Source organism: Miniopterus schreibersii (assembly GCF_964146895.1).
Source record: "Miniopterus schreibersii genome assembly, chromosome: 16".
Classification (NCBI taxonomy): domain Eukaryota; kingdom Metazoa; phylum Chordata; class Mammalia; order Chiroptera; family Miniopteridae; genus Miniopterus; species Miniopterus schreibersii.
Genome location: NC_138116.1, coordinates 13,190,585 through 13,209,213, shown reverse-complemented (window position 1 = coordinate 13,209,213; position 18,629 = coordinate 13,190,585). Strand labels below are relative to the sequence as shown.

Genomic DNA, 18,629 nt, shown 5'->3' with positions numbered 1-18,629 from the left:
AGGACTCCACAAGTAATCAGACTCAGAGATGCTGATTCACCTTTTCTGAACTTTTAAGAGATCGAGGTGGATATATTATAGCGCTGTGGTAGGCATAATTTCAAAGATGACTCCTTTCATCCCCAGGATTCCTGCCCCCTGATTATTCAAACACCAAATACATACTCATGTGAATGGACTGTGCTGATGGGACTCATGTACTAATCTATAACCTTAGAACAGGAAGAGCATCCTGCATTATCCAAATGTGCCCAATGTAATCACATGGGCCCCTAACAGAAGAGGGAGGCATTATTACTGTCAAGTAGATGCCCCAGCCAGCTCTCTTTCTTGAAAGAAAAACTACATGGTGAACTACGAGTTATGCTCCGATAACACACAAAACTATCTTGACAAAGGTATTTATACCTACCAAGCAGACCAGATATTTACTTTGGCTTATTAAAGTGCCCAGTCCTCTGGCTAGACCTTAGAAGTACACTACCAACATCTGCCTCTAATTCCTTCTTTAAGAGGTGGTAATACAATTAATCAAAATTGCAGCCAAGTCTTACTCTGGCCTATAAACCACTGTCTCTTCAAAGTGATTTTATATATTGTCTCATTCACTCTATCTTCATTTAAAACTTAACTCTGAAAAGGTAACTAACTTCCCCATGGAAGGGGGAATACCAGAAAATAAACATCACCATTACCCCCAGGAGCCATATAAAAATACCATTAATTAAAACACATCGATAACACATCTACTATATGTTTATCAATGAACCTAAAAAGTGCTTCCTTTAAATTCTAAATGTGAAACAAAACCCTGAGTATATAAAAATGATTTTTGGACTTAACATGCCTCAGGAGATCCATAAGACTCTAAAAAACTTACTGGGTAATGATTATCTGGTTCAAAAGAGGAGGAAAGGAAAGGGAAAGAGATCCTTGGAGGTGAAGGGGAAAAAAAGACCAATTCCCATGTAAGACTTGAAAAATTAACAGAAATTCCCTGCAACTTTATCATTACCATTATTTCATAAGTATGATCGCTTTGATGCTTCTTGTACTCAAACCCTCGAGTGAAACACTGCAAAAAAGAGGAAAATTAAGTTACCAAAAAGCTACTTTCTGAAATGCTTTCTTAAAGGATAGAAGATAGTGCCCTGGCCAGCATGGCGCAGTTGGTTGGGCATTGCCCCGTGCACCAAAAGGTTGCTGGTTTGATTCCCGGTCAGGACACATGCCCAGGTTTTGGGCTCGATCCCTGGTGGGACGCATGTGGGAGGCGGACAATGGGTGTTTCATTCTCACATTGATGTTTCTCTCTCTCCCTCCCTCCCCTTTCCTCTTTCTCTAAAATCAATAAAAAAGAAAAAAGAAGAAAAAAAAAGGACAGAAAGTAGTTTGGGGATAGTCTACTCTTGTGATAAGTTTTTTTAAAAATATGTTTTCATTGATTTTATAGAGAGAAGGAGAGGGAGAGAGAGAAAACATCAATGAAAGAGAATCATCGATTGGCTGCCTCCTGCACGCCCCCTACTAGGGATGGAGCCTGCAGCCGGGGCACGTGTCCTGAGGGGGAATCAAACCAGCAACCTCATGGTGCATGGGACGATGCCTAACCAAGCCACAGTGACCCAGCTCCTCTCGTGATAAGTTTTTAAGATTTCATTTAATCTTGTCTGCATCCACGATAGGATGGTTACACTCATGATCACAGCTTTTCTGTGGCCTTCACAGAGAATAAACAATCTGGAAAAAAAGACATTTTCCTAGGACAACAACTCCTTTGATAAGAGCATAAGCCCTGGACTCAGCCTGCCTATATTTGAATTCTGGCTCCATGCTTACCTATTTCAGCAATTTTACAACATATTTTTTTTCATATTTTAAAACTCTGAAATGAGGATTCATCTTATAATACAAAGTATATTATAACTTCCATCAGCCATTTTTACATTTCTGAAACTGGGATGCTGCTTATAATCAAGTGTCTTAGATCCAATAAAATATGGTACTTGTTGTGTGACCTTGAGCAAATTACTTAACCTTCTCTTTGCCTGAATTTCTCTTACAAAATGAGGATACTAATAATACTTACTTTATTGGGTTGTAGTGATGATTTAAGAGTTAATTCATGTATAGTACTTAAAATAGTACTGGCAAAGAGTAAGTGCTAAGAATTAGTATTATTTTCACCATCATCCACAAAATGGTTTGTTCCCTTGTTTGTCACCTGCCCAAAGACTGCTCTTCAGTAAGACAATAAACATTATGTCACAGGTGCTATGGAAAGGAATAACTCTCCTATTCTGCTCCTGTAGTCTCAATATATAACACTACTGGCAAAAACAGTATTAAGCATTAAGTTGATACACAGATGTGCTTCATTTTATTGCACTTTATGTTGGTTTTTTTTTTTTACAAATTAAAGTCAAGACCCTCCACTAGCAAAAAGATTATGACTCGCTTTATTGTGAAACTAGCTTTATTATGGGGTCTAGAACCAAACCCACAATAGCTCTGAGATATGCTTGTATTCAACAGTCTATCTCATCTACCCATTCTGTTCCCCAGCTTTTCACTGGTAAAATGTAGACTGGAAGATTGACTGCATGGAACAGGTTTAATAAGTTATGGTCCTTCCGAGCAATCGATAGTCATCTCTGAATTTATTATATCTATAAAACGAGCCTAGGAGAAGCAGGCCTCTCCTTAATGAGTTACCTGTAAGCAGAGGAAAAAGGGAGGTGGCCCACATTCTGCACACTTGATATAAGGCTCCATGAGGTAGGAGGAGCAGCCTCGGCAAGGTGGCTTATCAGAGGGATCACCTAGAACAAAAAGAAAAATATACTAGCTTCAAAACACCTTATGATTATCTTAAGAGCAAGAGGGTGAAAATCTGCAAATGACTACACAGGTAGTGAGCTGTGCTGAAAAGTTCATGGAGAAGAGATGAGCTCATTCCAAATAAGAAAAAACAAAAATTATGTTCCTTTTTATTTCAAGGCAGCTTCGTTCCTCCCTGCAGTATACTTACTACTTCAAACAACATCTAAGTAGATATGCCCCCTGCAAAGAAATTTACAAAAACAAGTTTTAACTGGAAGTTTCATAACACCCATAACTAACCAAACTTAGTCATAAAAATGCAGACATGTGTGTCCCTGGATGCCCCAAACTCTGCCTCTCTAGAGTCAGGGCACCATCACAGAGTAGTTCTCTGTGATCAACGGTAGGAGTCTAAGAAAACATAGGCTTTGAAGGTAGATGAAGGGACTTAACCTGTTTAGTCTGGGGCAGGATTTCTCACATTCTGTAACAGCATTTTCCTTTCTAAAATCTGAGACTCTTCAAGGCACCTTTCCCTCCTGAAAGTGACCATTACTGTTCTTTTCATTTGTTTCTAAACAAAGACCAGGAGGAAGACGATGGGAAAGAAATGTAATCCTTCTGGCAATAGCTTCAAAATAAATATAAGGAACAGCAACTACCCCACTTTGCCCATTTAAAATTCTGACACAAGAAGAACAAAAATTATTCTATGTTAAGTGCCAGGTGCCAGTTTTTACCAAATTACCTTCTTCTTATCATCCATTTATATTAATGATATGAGCTTGTTTTTCTTTCCTCAAACATCCCTCAGAAAAAAAATTGGCCACTGACCAAAGTAAAGAGCTTTAAAACCCTTATGTCAAGAAGTAATTATTTTGTAACAGCAATTCAATATGTAGTTTAAAATTTTTTAGGCAATAAAAGTATGTCATCCTCTATTAACATTTTGAATTCCAAACTTTCTCCTATGTATCAGTGTGTATTTATTTTAACAAAAGTAGGATACTATACATGATGTTTTGTAGCCTGTTTTTTTCACTTGACAACATATTGTCAACACCTTTCATGACCATACGCATAGATCTTCCTCATTCTTTTTTTCAAAACATGTTTTTATTGGTTTGTGAGAGAGGAAGGGAGAGGGAGAGAAACATTGATGAGAGAGACAAGCATCAATGGGCTGCCTCCTAAATGACTCCTACTGGGGATCGAGCCCGCAAACTAGGCATGTACCCAGTGACCTCTTGGTGCATGGGGTGACGCCCAACCGAGCCACACCAGCGAGGGCTTCTTCATTCTTTTTAATGGATGAATAATATTCCATTGTATCAATTATCTAACCTAATGGTTTTCACCTATCCTCTAGGAAGGCATTTTGGAAATCTGAGATGCTTTTTTGTTGCCACAAGGACTAGGGAGCACTACTGGCATTTAGCAGGAAGAGACCAAAGATGCTAGTTGCCCTGAATGGTCAAGACATTCCTCCACAACAAAGAATTGGCCTGTATTCTGCACAACTTTCAAATGTCCCACCAGACAGTCAAGTAGGTTAAAAAAACACACCTGTCCATAAGTACATGACCTAGAACCCAATTCCATATTACATATAAAACAATATGTGATAGTTTTAATATATATTGAATTTTCCAGGAAAGCAACTGCACGTACTTCTAGAGGAGACTGTATCTTGTTTTGCTCAGAATTTTACCAAGAGTTATTCAAGCCTGTGGTATTTCTGAGTCACCAATACATCACACATGAATCATTCATTGTGCATGTGTAGTTATAAGATGCTGTGATTCAACATATGCGTGCAAGCATCTGACTACCTAGATCATTATGTCTTCCACTGTAACGTGTCTAAACACATTGAGATACATATTATTTTATAAATTGCATTATTTTGTTATAAATTATTTCTCTTTTATTTGGCCTTTGTATTACAGTTAGGGCGTTACTGTTTTTATTTCTTTGAAATCATGGGGAGGGAGTAGTTTCAGTTTTCACTCCCAGCATTGGGACAATTCTTTTAGGTCCTTTTTCAATGTGCAAAATGAGAGGTTTGAACTGACGTGTTTGAAGACTCCATTCTGTACTAAATTTATATAGAGTGTGATGAGAGAGTAAATTAGACCTCCTTTAAGAAACTGCTATAGAGAAAACAACACCCAAAAAGTACCTTCCGGAGTCTCCTCATTGGGTCACTACTAACATCTGACAGTGGATTTCTATTTCTGCCAAATCTCTTATCTTCAGAATCAGAGAAAAAGCAGTATATATTTTTTCTGCATAGTGAGGCTGCCTGAAATTATTTTACACATACACCATAATTCTCTGCATTATCATTACACTGTAGTTTACTCTTAGAACACAAGTTCTACCTAAAAGGGGGAGAAGGGTATTTCCTTTATTCTACCACTGACATTATCTCTTATCAAGGCATCACAAAAATGTCATTGGTTCTAATGAGAAATCCATCTGCTTTTTAAAATCTAAATGCAGCTTAATCATACTATGACTGGTCCATCTGACCTTATTTTCTTAAAAGATCTAGGGCTGATATGTTTGTGTTATGTGTTCAGTGGGCAATCAATAAATACTGATTTTATTTTAAGTTGATACTCTTTCTCCTTTAGATCAGATTCACAGGGCTCTGTTTAAGTTCAAAGACCTTATTTTACTTCTTTGATCAACTTGCACTTCAATTTTCTATTAATATTCACCTGAGACTTGTTCACACAGTACTTACTGCTAAAGGAACCCAAACGGTCCATTCCTTAATTGGCAAAGACTGCTGCTTTGATCTTCTTCAATGCAGTGCCCCTTCAAGGAGACTTCAGAACTGGCCAATACATACACCAAAGCTTGACAACCCCCTATGAACAAACAAAAGTGGCACATGGATCAGGAAATAATTTAAAGAAGCAAGATAATGTACTGAACTCTACTACATCTGAGCTTGGTAACATTAAGCAAATATTTTATTTCTATAAGCCTGTTTCCCCCTCTGTAAAATGGGTATGATTATAGTAGTTTCTATCTCTAGAGGTGTTGTAAGGATTAAATATAAAAATCCATATAAGTTAGGTACCATGGTGCCTGGCCCATACTAAGCCCTCTACAAAAACTACAATGCTCTATCAAACAACTATTGGTTTTCTCTGCCCAGCATCACTTCTCTTCTCAGCTCCCTTCCTTTGGGAAACTGACTCTCAGATATTTCGTATAGTCCAGTGGGGTTGCCAATTGCAATACTCCATTCTCTACCTTCACAATAGCGAAAGCAACCAGATCTCTTCTTAGAGAAATCTGAATCTTGAGTAAGACATACAAGGACAGCCCGCTGGGTGTGGCTCAGCGGTTGAGCATTGACCTAGGAGCTAGATCAGGGTTCGATTCCCGGTGAGGGCACATGCCTGGGTTGTGGGCTCGATCCCCAGTAGGGGAAGTGCAGGAGGCAGACCATCCATGATCTCTCATCATTGATGTTTCTAGCTCTCTCTCCCACTTCCTCTCTCTGAAATCAATAAAGATATATTTAAAAAAAAAAAAAAAGACATACAAGGACAGAAGGCAGTTGGAGCTCAGTCATTCACTAGTCAAAATATTTCCATGAGCTCTGTCTGTTGAGATTCCCATCCTCAAGGGTGGCCCAACTGTTTAGTTTTTTTGTTTGTTTGTTTTTAAATCCTCACCCCAGGATATTTTTTCCACTGATTTTAGACAGAGAGTAGGGAAAGGGGGGGGGGGGAGAGAACACATCGATTGGTTATCTCCTGAATGGGCTCCACGGGCCGGGGATTGAGCCTCCAACAGAGGTACACACCCTTGGCCGGAAATCAAACCCGTGACCCAACACTCTAACCACTGAGCCAAACTGACCAGGGCTGGGTTTTTTTTTCTCTCATTTCTCTGTCTTTCCAATACTTTAATATAAATGAGTTCTGTTACTAGAAACTAAGGAATCCTATCTATTACAACATATATTTGTTCAGTAATTTACTCTTTGAACAAATATTCTATAGGTATGTTCAATGTACAAAGTATCTTCTTGAAGGCAGAAATGAAATCATATTTCACACGAAGCCAAGAAAACATCCCTCCTCCTATATTCTCATAGTTTTTACCTACCTCTTTTCTGGCATTTTTCACATCCTAATTTGTGAGGATTCTTTCTGCATGCATATCCCCCCCCCCTTCTTTTTAGACAAAATAAAAGCAGGGACTATATCCAATACAAATCTGTATGCTTTTAAAGAAAAGTATATGTTTTTATTTATTTCAGAGAGAGGAAGGGAGGGGAGAGAGAGAAACGTCCATGAGAAACATGGATCAGCTGCCTCCTGCACGCCCCCTGCTGGGGACTGAGCCCCAGAGCGGGGCATGTGCCCTGACCAAAAACCAGTCAGTGCCCTTCTGGTGCAGGGGACCTGCCTAACCAACCGAGCCACACCCGCGGGGCCAAATTTGTGTGCTTTAAAAGTACCAAGCATATAGAAAGAACACAGTAAACACAAATGTAACGGACAAGTGTTAGTTCTTTAATAGGTTAATTCATCTTTAGTTTTCCTGGAGCGGCTTCTTCCACCTGATATTTTTAGCTTGGGGAATAATTCATCAGTAAGTGTATCAACACTCGGATAACGTGGCCGTCAATGAACCTGTCTCTTCAGTGGGCTGGGGCAGGGTAGTTCTCCCTCCGCCCGAGTCTCAGGAAAGCGAGTCTCTGAAGAAGAATGAGTTTAGCAAGGGGTACTATGCACTCGGTAATAAAACAATGACCGACATTTATTGAATTTTTCTCGTATGCCAGATATTGCGGTACCCCTGTATGTGGATTATCTCTTTGAACCCTCTGAGGCATGCTGCTTTTTCAAAGAAGGGAAGGAAGCCCTGAAAGACTATGTTACTTGTACAGTGTCTTACAGGTAGTGAACAGCGGCGCCATTTCAACCGAGGTAAACAGAGAGGGTCAAGATAAGGATGTATAAACAGTCTGATAAACACTCCACGTCATAAGCACAATACTGCAACACACAGAATCTTCTTTCTACTTCACCCTTCTTCTCACGAGACATTTCCGACACTAACACCCATGAAAGGACGGGTACTAGTTCCAAATCGATATTCACCAAATTCAAAGATGTTCCTGGGAGGCCAGGAAGGCACGTGAAGAACAGAATTCAGTGCGGTGCAGAGGGCAGGTGCAGGCGCTGGAGCTCTGCAGACAAGGGTCAATACTCCCCGAGTTTCTTATTAGCTGTGGGACCTTGGGCAAGTCATTTTATCTGAGCCTCAGCCTTAGCTCTAAATAAGGAAGCTTAAATGCCTACTGTGGAAAGCCTACTTGAAAACCCTGCGGGGAACGTGGGTAGGGGACAGACACACAGTGGGTGTCGTTAGGGCAGCTACGCGCCGCACTCCAGGGGCGGTAATGCGGAGGTCGGGACAGCGTGCAGCCGCCCCGAGCGCACGGCGCGCCCGGCTCGCCGCGGGGCGGGGCCTACGGGGTCACGCCCCGCCCCTCCCTTCCCAACAGCGCGACGTGGCCCGACCTCCCGCCCGCCCCCCTGCCGCCGCTCCCCCGCCGCCGGGGCTCGCATCCTGACCCCGATCTCCGCCGCACCTCGCGGTCCTCACCTCCTCTTCGTCCCGCTAGAAGGACTCGAACCCGCCGCCGCCCGCCTCGCAGCGCCTCGCGCCCCACCGCGCCGCGTCCCCCTCCTCGACGCCGAGGAGCAGCCCGCCACGTGCGCGTCCCTGGGCCTGCGCGCTCGCTCCCGAGCGGCGCAAGCGCGAGCTCGCCCCGCCCTCTCGAGGCCCCGCCGCGCGCCCGCCGGCTCCGCCCCTTTCCCTCCCTGGGCCTCGGGGCCCCGCCGCGTGCAGCGCGCCGCTCGCCGCCCCTCGGCCGTCGCCCGGGCCTCGCCGCGTTGCCGCTGCTGCCCCCTGGCAGAGGCCTGGGAGGACGCGGGTGAGCCGCTCGCCCGGCTTTGAGCCCGCCCAGGGGTCGCTTTCCCGGTGAGGCGCGTTGCGGGTCGCCAGAGGCCTGCCGGGCGCTGTGCGGTGAGGCGGGCGGGCCGGTACCGGCCTGCTTTTGTGTGGTTCACATTCTCACCCCTGTTGCCGCCCTGAGGGAACTGAGACCGAGGGACTTAGTGGCCGCCTCTGGAACCCGGGTCTTGGAGTGCTGCTCATGGAGTGACCAGACTGAATGGTGTAAGGGTGTCCAGGGTACGCCTCACTCAGATGCTTCTGGACCGTCGAAATTATCTCCTTTGGAAAGAGCCATCCCCTCTTTGGGCTTCAGAGGCCCAGACTGAGGCGCAATGATGAGAGGATGTGGTGGTCCACTCTGATGTCAATCTTGAGGGCTAGGTATGTCCTAACTCTTATTACTGCTATTTATTATAATAGCTGCCGTATGTCGAGTATTTATTGCATGCCAGGCACTGCGCAAAGGAGGTTACATACAGGGGCTCACTTAATCTTCAGAAACAACCTTGTGAGGTAGGGACTCTTGTTATCCCCATTTTCCAGGTGAAGGCATTGAGGTTCTGGCTTATAAAGAACTAACTTGAGATCACACTGCTGCGAAGTGTTGGCGAAGGAGACCCGAAGTGTGCTCCATCGTAACCATGAGGCTCTTGCATCTGTTTAGAAGTATGTCTTTCATAAATTTGCCCAACCTCTTTTAGACTTCATTTATACATTCTGCCTATGTGGCTTTTTTATTCATTCTTTTTTTTTTTTTTTTAGTATGTGAGAAGCAAGTTCATTGTAGTAAAAAAAAAAAAAAAAAATCAGAAAATTCACACGAGTAAAAATGTGAAAAGCAGCTCCCAACATGTTAAACAGTTAACATTTTGCTATATGCTTCACAGACATTTTCCTATGCATCAATAAATATAGAGTCATTTTACATTTGGTGTACCCTGAACAATGTATTTACTCATTCAACAAATATTTACGTAGCAGACATTGTTCTAGGTGCTGGGAATTAAGCAGTGAACAAAATAAAGTCTGCCTTTTATAACAGTGGGGGAGGTTGACAATAAGCAATACAAGAATACATTACTAAATAATATATAATGCCCAGGAATGGGGCAAGTTTTATGGGGAACAGTCAGGGTAAAGGGATGAGCGATGTGGGGATGCTCTTTTAGATGGGATAGACAAAGACAGCCTCTTAAGGGAAGAGCCCACAGGCAGAAATTAATCATTAGATGAGGGAGGCAGCTATGCGGCTGGCGTTCTAGAGGGAATCTATTCTAGGAGAAGAGAAACGGTGATTGCAGTGGCCCTAAGATAGGGACTTGGTTGGCGTGTTATAGGAGAAGCAGCTAGGAGAGCAGCGTGGCTGGAACATGCCAAATTAGAGAGCAAGTTGGGAAAGCAGGCAGAAGCAAGATCATGCATCATCTGATAAGCCACGGCTGGACTTTGGACTTGATTGGGATATGACAGAATACCGTAGAAGGGTTGAGAGCCAAGGAATAATCAGGTTTGCTTGAAAAGGGTTGCTCTAGCTATGTGGCCAACAGATGATAGAAACATTAAAATTGCCCTATAAAACATAAATTGCCCCTCCCACAGCAGTTGTTCAACAGATAGTGTGTTAACACTGGTGTTTTACCCACACCTTTACAACCACTCTCAGATTCTCCACAAAGAGGAGATAGAGTCAAACACTTAGGACTTATCTTCATGTCTTTTTCACCTACACTGAATTTTGTTGAGACTGGCTAGGGCATATATCCAGATCTGGACATCGTGATTGTCAACAGCCTGAATATGAGTTACCAGTGTGCTATGGTGGAGAAAACAGCCCCACATAATACTGGGGTCTGTTCATTAAAAACATTGCATTTAAGCACCTGAAAATCACCCTTCCTCTTCAATTGACGTTAGGCCCTCATTTGAATCCTAAGCCCCAGTTTAGACATTGTGCTTAACAAAGATGTGGAGAAATGAAAATGCACAGTGAGAAGGATAGCACCCATTAAGGTAGTGCTCTTCTGGGTTTTTGCCCTTAGGAATGTAAGGATAGTGATATCGATATGACCAGCTGGGGAAGGTGGAAGACCAGTTGAAGGAAAAGAGATTTGGAAGGAAATAAAAGTTCTGTTTCATATCTGCCTTTTGCATTCTGAGTGAAAATGACATATATGAGTTTAGAGCGCAGAGGAGAGGCCAGAGCTAAAATTGTATAATTGCATTAGAATTGTTTCTTGGAATGTGTGTCTTCTCTAGACAGAGCTTGAGGACAGACACTGTGTCTTTTCTTCTTTGTAACCTCAGTGCCCAGAAGTGCATCCTGGACGAATATTTGTGAAATGAGCAAGTAAAGGCAAAGGTATGGATGAAGTCACTCAGGCAAAATGTATAAGGTAAACAGAGAAGATATGCAATCTATGCTTTCACTGGAGATTCAAGCACCTGAACATGACTTACAAGTAGGGTAACTATAAGTTCCAGTTTGCTCAGGACAGTCCTGGTTTACTCCTGTTGTCCCCATGTAATTAGTAATATTGTCTCATTTCATTCTCAGAAGTGCCTCAGTTTGTACAATAAATTATATGGTCACTCTTTGTAGAACGCCCTTCAGGGTCTAGTGTCTCCCTGTTTCTTTGTCATCACTGCCCCATCTCACACTTCATTCCCCAGACAGACAGAAGTACCTCAGTTTTCCCTTATGTACTCTCTTCCTTCCAGGCTTCCTTTGCCAAGGCACTTCCACTTCAATTTAGACATCACTTCCTCAGGAACATCTCTCTCGGCCCCCAAGTCTGAGTTAAGTAGACCTTATACGTGCTTCCCAGGGCAACGTGTATTTAACCTGTCATAGCAGAGATAACTAAATGTCTTGTTGCTCCCCTGACTAAACATGTCTGTAGAGGAACCTGAAAAAAACACCTTTTTTAAGTCAGAAATTTAATAATATCCAAGATTAGTTCATGTTGGGCTAATATATTTGAAGACTGAACTTCAGGACAGATTAATAGCACATTCTCCAAGCCCTTTCATTCATAACTGACGTAGGAGGTTGACTTTTGAGCTTGAGGCCCAAACACAGAAAATTGTATTATACTGTCAGGCCCTGTGATGTGGCTGCCTTTGACCAAGTCCAGAATATCCCAGCAATTCCTCTTCAACTACTAAGCTTCAGTGATTGGAATAAAAAGTGCAGCTTCTGAGCCTCCCTCCCTATGGAAATGATTCTCAACCATTTTTAGATATTTACTATGTCCAGAGTGCTGAAAGACTTTGTAAACTTTCTCTCATCTAATATTTATTTTTCCTATGAACTGAGGTGGCTCTTTGTAGTTTTGTATACAAATAGATAAAAACAGAAAGTCCAAAAGCCTAGCTATGCCTTCTAGGTTTCAACTTCCTCCTCTTTAAACTCTGAGATATGCTCCAGTCAATGTAAATTAGCTAGAGGCTCAAGTCCCAGAGCAGAGTCCTTTGCCAATCGCAAGGGCTGTTCAAGGCAGGGAGTCTTCCTGTGTCGCACTCAGTACAGAGGGCTCCATCCAGCAAAAGGCCTGAGCCTCAAGGATTTAAGTTCTAAAGGCCCGGCTGAGGCCTGGCTCCTCCTGAGCCTCTGCTGCTATCTCTTGCATCAGGAGCACTGCCAACCTCCTTGCTGCCCTGCCCTTACTCCAGCCTCCCTACCATGGTCTCTTTGTGGCCACCCTCGTCAAAGGAGTTAGAGAATCAGTCCTTCTCTTTCCAAAAGGCTCCTGGAGTGCTTATTTAACTTGATCCACTCAAACTATGACCAGTCTGCAGAGAAAGGGTTGAGGCACCTCTACTAATTTACTTAAAGAAATGTAAGATTTGCCTATAGCTATTTCTCCACACAGTGAGGCCTGTCTGGGGATGCTTCTGCGTAAGTAGGAGGGTCCTAAAGATCTCAAAGGCAAACAAGAGCGTGGGAAATTGTTTCTGCTTAAGAGCCCTGCTGCATCCCACTTTACAAATAAGGAAAAACGAGTCTCAGAGAGGTGAAATCACTTTCCCAAAGTCATTCAATTTCTAGGTAGCACAGCCAGAATTACAACCAGGTCTGTCCAAATGTGACGAATAAACTGCCTCTGACTAGTTAAAATGGAAGAGTTAGCAGGAATCAAGATTTATATAATGCTATCTATGGCCATTAAGCAGAGTTTTCATGAATCTAAACCTTTGCTTCCCATCTCATCTGCCTCTTCCTACCTCACTGACTTATTTTTGCTCTACAAAAAGTGCAAGATATCTGTCTCTTGAGTCACCAGGCTTTGGATAGAATCCAAAAAGTTAGGTAAACTAGGAATGTATTGTTGCCCAGTGACCTCTGTTTATCAGAAAATTTAAAATGCCTACTAAGCAGCCTAGCTGCATACTTTTCAGCCTAATATACAAGGCCTCCACCTTTTGACTGTCAAACAGGCTCTGAAAATATTTTTCATCATTCGATGACAGGAAGTCTATATTCTTTTGCAACCAGTAACTGCTTAATATTTGAATTATGATTTGTAAGGAACCTGGCACAGTTTAATATAATTTAAAAAGCATGGACTTTAAAGCTTTTCTGAATTTGAATCCTGACCCCCCCACCCTTTACTACCTTCAAGAATTTAGGCAAGTTATTATCTGTGCCTCTTTTCTCCTCATATGTAAAATGAAAAATATAATACCTAATAAGAGTTTTGTGATGGTGTATGTATAGTACCTAGTTCATGGTGGGATTCAAATAAATTATAGTGGTAGTTTTAATTTTAATTCTATAAGTGCTCCATAGGATGACCCTGGGCTTATTTAGAAGTTGTTCTAGGTTATGGGTTGCAGGTTTGATCCCCAGTCAGGGAACGTATATGAGACAACCCATTGATCTTCCACTCTCAAAAAAAAAAAAAAAATTTGTTCTAGAATAGGCTGGCTAATGCTCAGCATTAGAATTTTGTCATTATTTAAATCAAGACTTGTCTACTGGAACCATAGGCTTCCACAACAGAACACCAAACAGGAAAACAGAATTTTTTTGCTGCTTGCTTCTTTAGCACCTTCTTCACCACAGAACTAACGAGAGTGGGCCCTGGTCGGTGTGGCCCGGTTGGTTGGGTGGTCATCCTCCCATGCACTGAAGGACTGCTCATTTGATTTTCGGTCAGGGCACTTGCCCAGGTTGTGGGCTTGATCTCTGGTAGGGAGCGTGCAGGAGGCAGCCAATTGATGTTTCCCTCTCACATCGATATTTTCTCTCCCCTCCCTTCCCCTTTTTCAAAAAATTAATAAAAACATTTTTATAAAACAAAAACAAAACTAAAGAGAGTGTACATTATCTCACAGATCACATCGATGCATTCTCTCACAGGGCAAATGCATAGTTGCAATCAAGGACGATTAATGCAGACTTACCTTAAATGCAGAACAAACTCAGGAGCTCTGTCCCATTTAAATAGTTCACTATTTACATTAATTAAATTAACTATAAGACTTCCTCACAGTACAGCAAGTACTTTACTATTGTAATCAAATAAAACTAACAACAAGATTAATCTGATGCATATTTAATGATATATGTAATTATTGTGCTGCATGATAATTAGGCCTTAAATGCTAAGCTGTTTACATCAATGACTGTAATTGGTTGTCTTTACACAGCCAAACACATTTTTTTGGTGTTTGCTCACTTTATTAATTTTCTAGAATCTATAATCATGCCAAGGACAATAGTTTTCTCTGAAACCCTTCACTACTTTTTAAAAAATTTATCTTTATTGTTGAAAGAATTACAAATATCCCTGAAACCCTTTACTAGTTAATCATGTGCTGACACACACAAATAAACTCTCGTCAAGCAAAGTTGACTGCTACCAATTCAGTGCCAACAGGAGTCCCCCAATCTGGGGTGTGGTGAAGGGAAAAACAGAGAGAAGGTGGGGTCCAGTGAAACAGCTCAAGCTAAGCTGCTTAAGCAAAGTAGTGAAATAGCCTGTGTTACAGCTCACGTTACAGCCCACAGGTTGGGAAAATGCAGCAGAAACTGCACTCCAAGGAAGACAGGAGGATGGCTTAGACAGAAAGAGGTCCTGCCCCAGTCCCTGATTGGTCCATTTCTATGCAAATGAGGACTTCAAATTCACACAGGGTTTTTGTTTGTTTGTTTGCTTGTTTGTTTTTAAATATGTCTTTATTGATTTCAGAGAGAAAGAGGAAGGGGGGAAGAGAGCACCAATGATGAGAGAGTCATTGATTGGCTGCCTCCTGCACACCCCCTGCTGGGGATTTAGCCAGCAACCCTGGGCATGTGCACTGACTGGAGTCCAACCGCAATATCCTGGATCATAGGTTGATGCTCAACCTCTGAGCCATGCCAGCTGGCAAATTCACACAGTTTTATTGGCCCAAATTGCACTGTTTTTTTTGGCCAGCTCACACAGTCTGATTGGTTGTTGTGGAGCAGCTCTAATTGGTCAGTAAATATTCAAGAGCTCTGATTGGATGGGGAAGGTCTTAGTCCCATTGGTTGAAATACAATACCAGACCTTTCTTTATAAAGGTTGGCTCACCCCAGAGCACAGTGCAGGAGGCTTGGCAGCTCAGTGTTCAGCTTTTCCTATGCAGTATGCCAGAGAGACCTCTGTAAATAATGGCTATGAGGCTCTGGTTATGAATTTGCGTGCAAGTAATCACAAGGAGCCCTTCTTGACAGATATTCTTTCTTGGGGTTGACACTCTTCAAAATGACAGCAGGAGGTCTCCTCCCTACCTGGTCCTGAAAATAGCTACTGCTCAAGGCTCTGTGTATATATTTCCTCATTTTAGTCCTTAAAAACCTTTTATGGGAGGTGGCGTTACCCCCATTTTACAGATGTAAAAACTGATGGCCAGAGAGTGTAAGCAGGCAGCATAGTGGAGATTCAAACTTCTATCCCCAGCCTCTAACCATACTTTATACAACCTCAGGAGGTAATGGGTCCCAGCAGAGAGATATAAAGTTTTTTAAGGAAATCGAATGGCTCCTAAGAGATACAGAATATGTACATTAGCCCTCCCTTATCTGTGGTTTTGCTTTTCATGGTTTCAATTACCGGTGATCATCATGGTCCGAAAATATTAAGTGGAAAATTCCAGAAATAAACAATTCATGTTTTAAATTGCATGCTATGATGAAATCTCGCCCCATTTCACTCTGTCTCTCATGGGATATGACTTGTCCCTTTTTCCAGCATCTCCCAGTTGGGGGAGGGGGGGAGAGATCACATTTACATAACTTTAATTACAGTATATTTTTATAATTGTTATATTTATTAGTAGTTATTGTTGCTAATCTCTTACTGTACCTAATTTATAAATTAAACTTTATCATATGTATGTAGAGGAAAAAACAAATATAGTATATATATAGGGTTTAGTACTATCTGCGGTTTCAGGCATCCACCGATGTCTTGGAACACATCCTACATGGATAAGGGGGACTACTGTATTCCTAAATACTAATCCTTTGTGAAACATGTTGCAGTCTACAGTGTATTTCTAATATAATATTCCTCAACATGCAGCTATACCCATAAATGGACAACTTTCAGGCTCTAAAGCTCTGGGAGTCCCATTGCTTCCAAGAATCTCTTTTCATATTGTCTTCTATGGCTACATTTAAAAAGCTATTGACACTTAGGTCTAAAAGTCCCACAAAACAGAACTATGTTGTAGGCCTAACAACATAGTACATGTCAATAACAATGTGCTAATAACATTTTAAAAACAATACTTTCTAACCACAGTTGGTTGAATCTGTGGATGCAGAACACATGGATACAGAGAGGGACAACGGTGTAGAGCCAGGAATACAAGACTGTACAACTCAATTAAAAAACAACGAACAACCCAGTAGGAAAAAAGGGAGAGGTTATAAGCAAGCAAGAGAAAACCTGAAGCAAGTGAATATATGGAAAGATGCTCAATTTCACTAGTAAGCAGGAAAATGCACTTAACAACAATTACATACTACTTTATAGCTATCAGATTGGCAAAAATTTTAGTCTGAGATTTTCAAGTTAAGGAGGGTGTGGAATAAATAGAGACTCTTTGCTGCTGGGGCAATGTATTTAGTACAACCCCTTTGGAGAACCATATGTGATTTAGCAAAGTTGAACAATGAATTCTACTCCTTGGCCTATGTCCTAGACATATACGTGTCTAAGAAAATTTATTATATTATAAATAAGTTAAACTGCTATCTGATATTATTGTGTATATAACTTATGTCTTCATAGTCAGTGTTTCTTCTGGTGAATGTTTGGTTCTTCTAGAGTAGAGGGCAATTAGGACTTTACCCTATAGTCTGCACTGTTTATTCTTCTTTTTTAGTGCAGAAGGGAGCAATAGTGACCTGAGTAAATCCTGAGAGAGTCTTCTGGACATCATCTTATTTTATAGAGACCATGGCCCTACACCTCTGAACATATCCTTCTTCATCCTATTTTAAGTTTTAGAAAATAACATAAAAATAAGGGAAAAATTTGGCTGTTATGAATGATTTTTCTTCCTTTAGGGCAGTTATACAGGCTTTTCATTTGTTTATTTGACATTTAGTAATTATTTTTGCCCACTTTTTTCAGAGGATGAAGTTAGCAACTTCAACCACCAGGTGGCGCAAATTCACAAGAGTCTGGTGAAAGTAAATTACAGCCCAACCAGCGCCTGCCTGTTGCTACACTGCACCCCCTGAAGGAGGTGAGGTAGAAGAAAAAAGGCATTTAGGGCCTGAAACTTAAATATAGACATGGATCTAAGTTCCCTGGGAATGAAAATTAAGGGAAATTTTTAGTATTGGGTTACTGACAAGTCAAGTCACTAAATAAGGGAAAGAAAGAAGGAAAGGAAAAAGAAAAGTGTTGGAATACAAAGAAAGAAGAGAAAGATGAGATAGAGAAATATGGAAAGATGCTCAGCTTCACTAGTAAGCAGGAAAATGCACTTAAGAACAACAATGACAGGGCTCAGATGGTTGAAGCATTGTCCTGTACACCAAAAAGTTTGCGGGTTCAGTTCCTGGTCAGGGCACATACCTAGGTTGCAGGTTCTGTCCCATCGAGGCACATACAGGAGGCAACCGATCGATGTTTCTCTCTCACATCAATGTTTCTTTCTTTCCTCTCCCCCTAAAATCAATAAAACATATCCTCAGGTGAGGATTTTAAAAAAGGAATAAAAATTAAAAAAACAACATTTAAAAAAGTATGAGAGAAAAGCATATAAGTCTAGAGAGATGAATTCAAGTGTTACCAACAATTATAGGATGGCCCTTCATTGGTTTGCATCCACCTTCATTGGTTTAACCAATAGCAGCTTTGATATAAGAACAAAAGTTACTTCATTTTCTCCTGGAAAGTCAGTTATGATACCCTAGTAGTGTGATGTTACCAACATTTTTTGAACGTCTACTATGAACATAGTGCTTTGTTGGATACAAAGTAATATAGAGATATACACATGTAGATGTAGAGAACACATTACAACCTTCAAGCACAGGAACTAGGAAGTATACATAAAAAGATCAATGGCAACTCAGGGCAACATGGGGGCCATTGTATGAACTCAAAACTGAATCCTTTCTGAGGGTGGAGAGGAGGAGTGGAGGGAGGATCAGAGTGTGAGGGGAGGAGGAGCCATAAGACTCAACCTGTGCAGGGCAAAAAAAAAAAAAAGGGTTCCTAGCACCTAGCCATAAGTACTTATAGCAAGTCTTCCTTGGAAAACGGCTGGTTCTGGATGCACACATAGGAGAAGTGCTCCAGGTAAGAATCTGCTGGGGA

General features: G+C 41.5%; 2 protein-coding genes across 8 annotated transcripts in view; one reads left to right on the top strand and one right to left on the bottom strand.

Moving 5' to 3' along the window:
- Positions 1 to 8,617, bottom strand: part of TADA2A (transcriptional adaptor 2A) — a 37,704-nt gene extending 29,087 nt beyond the window's left edge. Inside the window, exons 1-4 of one of the 2 annotated variants that reach the window (XM_081162856.1) lie at positions 8,467 to 8,617; positions 5,576 to 5,702; positions 2,716 to 2,822; positions 1,016 to 1,075 (exon numbers count right to left, since the gene is read on the bottom strand). In XM_081162856.1, coding sequence (XP_081018982.1) covers positions 1,016 to 1,075; positions 2,716 to 2,822; positions 5,576 to 5,600 — 192 coding nt within the window. In that variant the 5' untranslated portion in view covers positions 5,601 to 5,702; positions 8,467 to 8,617. Of the gene's footprint in view, positions 1 to 1,015; positions 1,076 to 2,715; positions 2,823 to 5,575; positions 5,703 to 8,452 lie in introns of both variants that reach the window. The other variant, XM_081162857.1, reaches the window with a different exon arrangement.
- Positions 8,618 to 9,110: 493 nt separating this feature from the next.
- The window catches only part of ACACA (acetyl-CoA carboxylase alpha), a 219,896-nt gene continuing 210,377 nt past the window's right edge, over positions 9,111 to 18,629 (top strand). For 4 of the 6 annotated variants that reach the window (XM_081161543.1, XM_081161541.1, XM_081161542.1 and 1 more), the window contains exons 1-2: positions 9,111 to 9,201; positions 11,125 to 11,213. In XM_081161543.1, the coding sequence (XP_081017669.1) occupies positions 11,182 to 11,213 (32 nt within the window). In that variant the 5' untranslated portion in view covers positions 9,111 to 9,201; positions 11,125 to 11,181. The remainder of the gene's footprint in view (positions 9,202 to 11,124; positions 11,214 to 18,629) is intronic. The other 2 variants (XM_081161546.1, XM_081161544.1) reach the window with 1 other exon arrangement.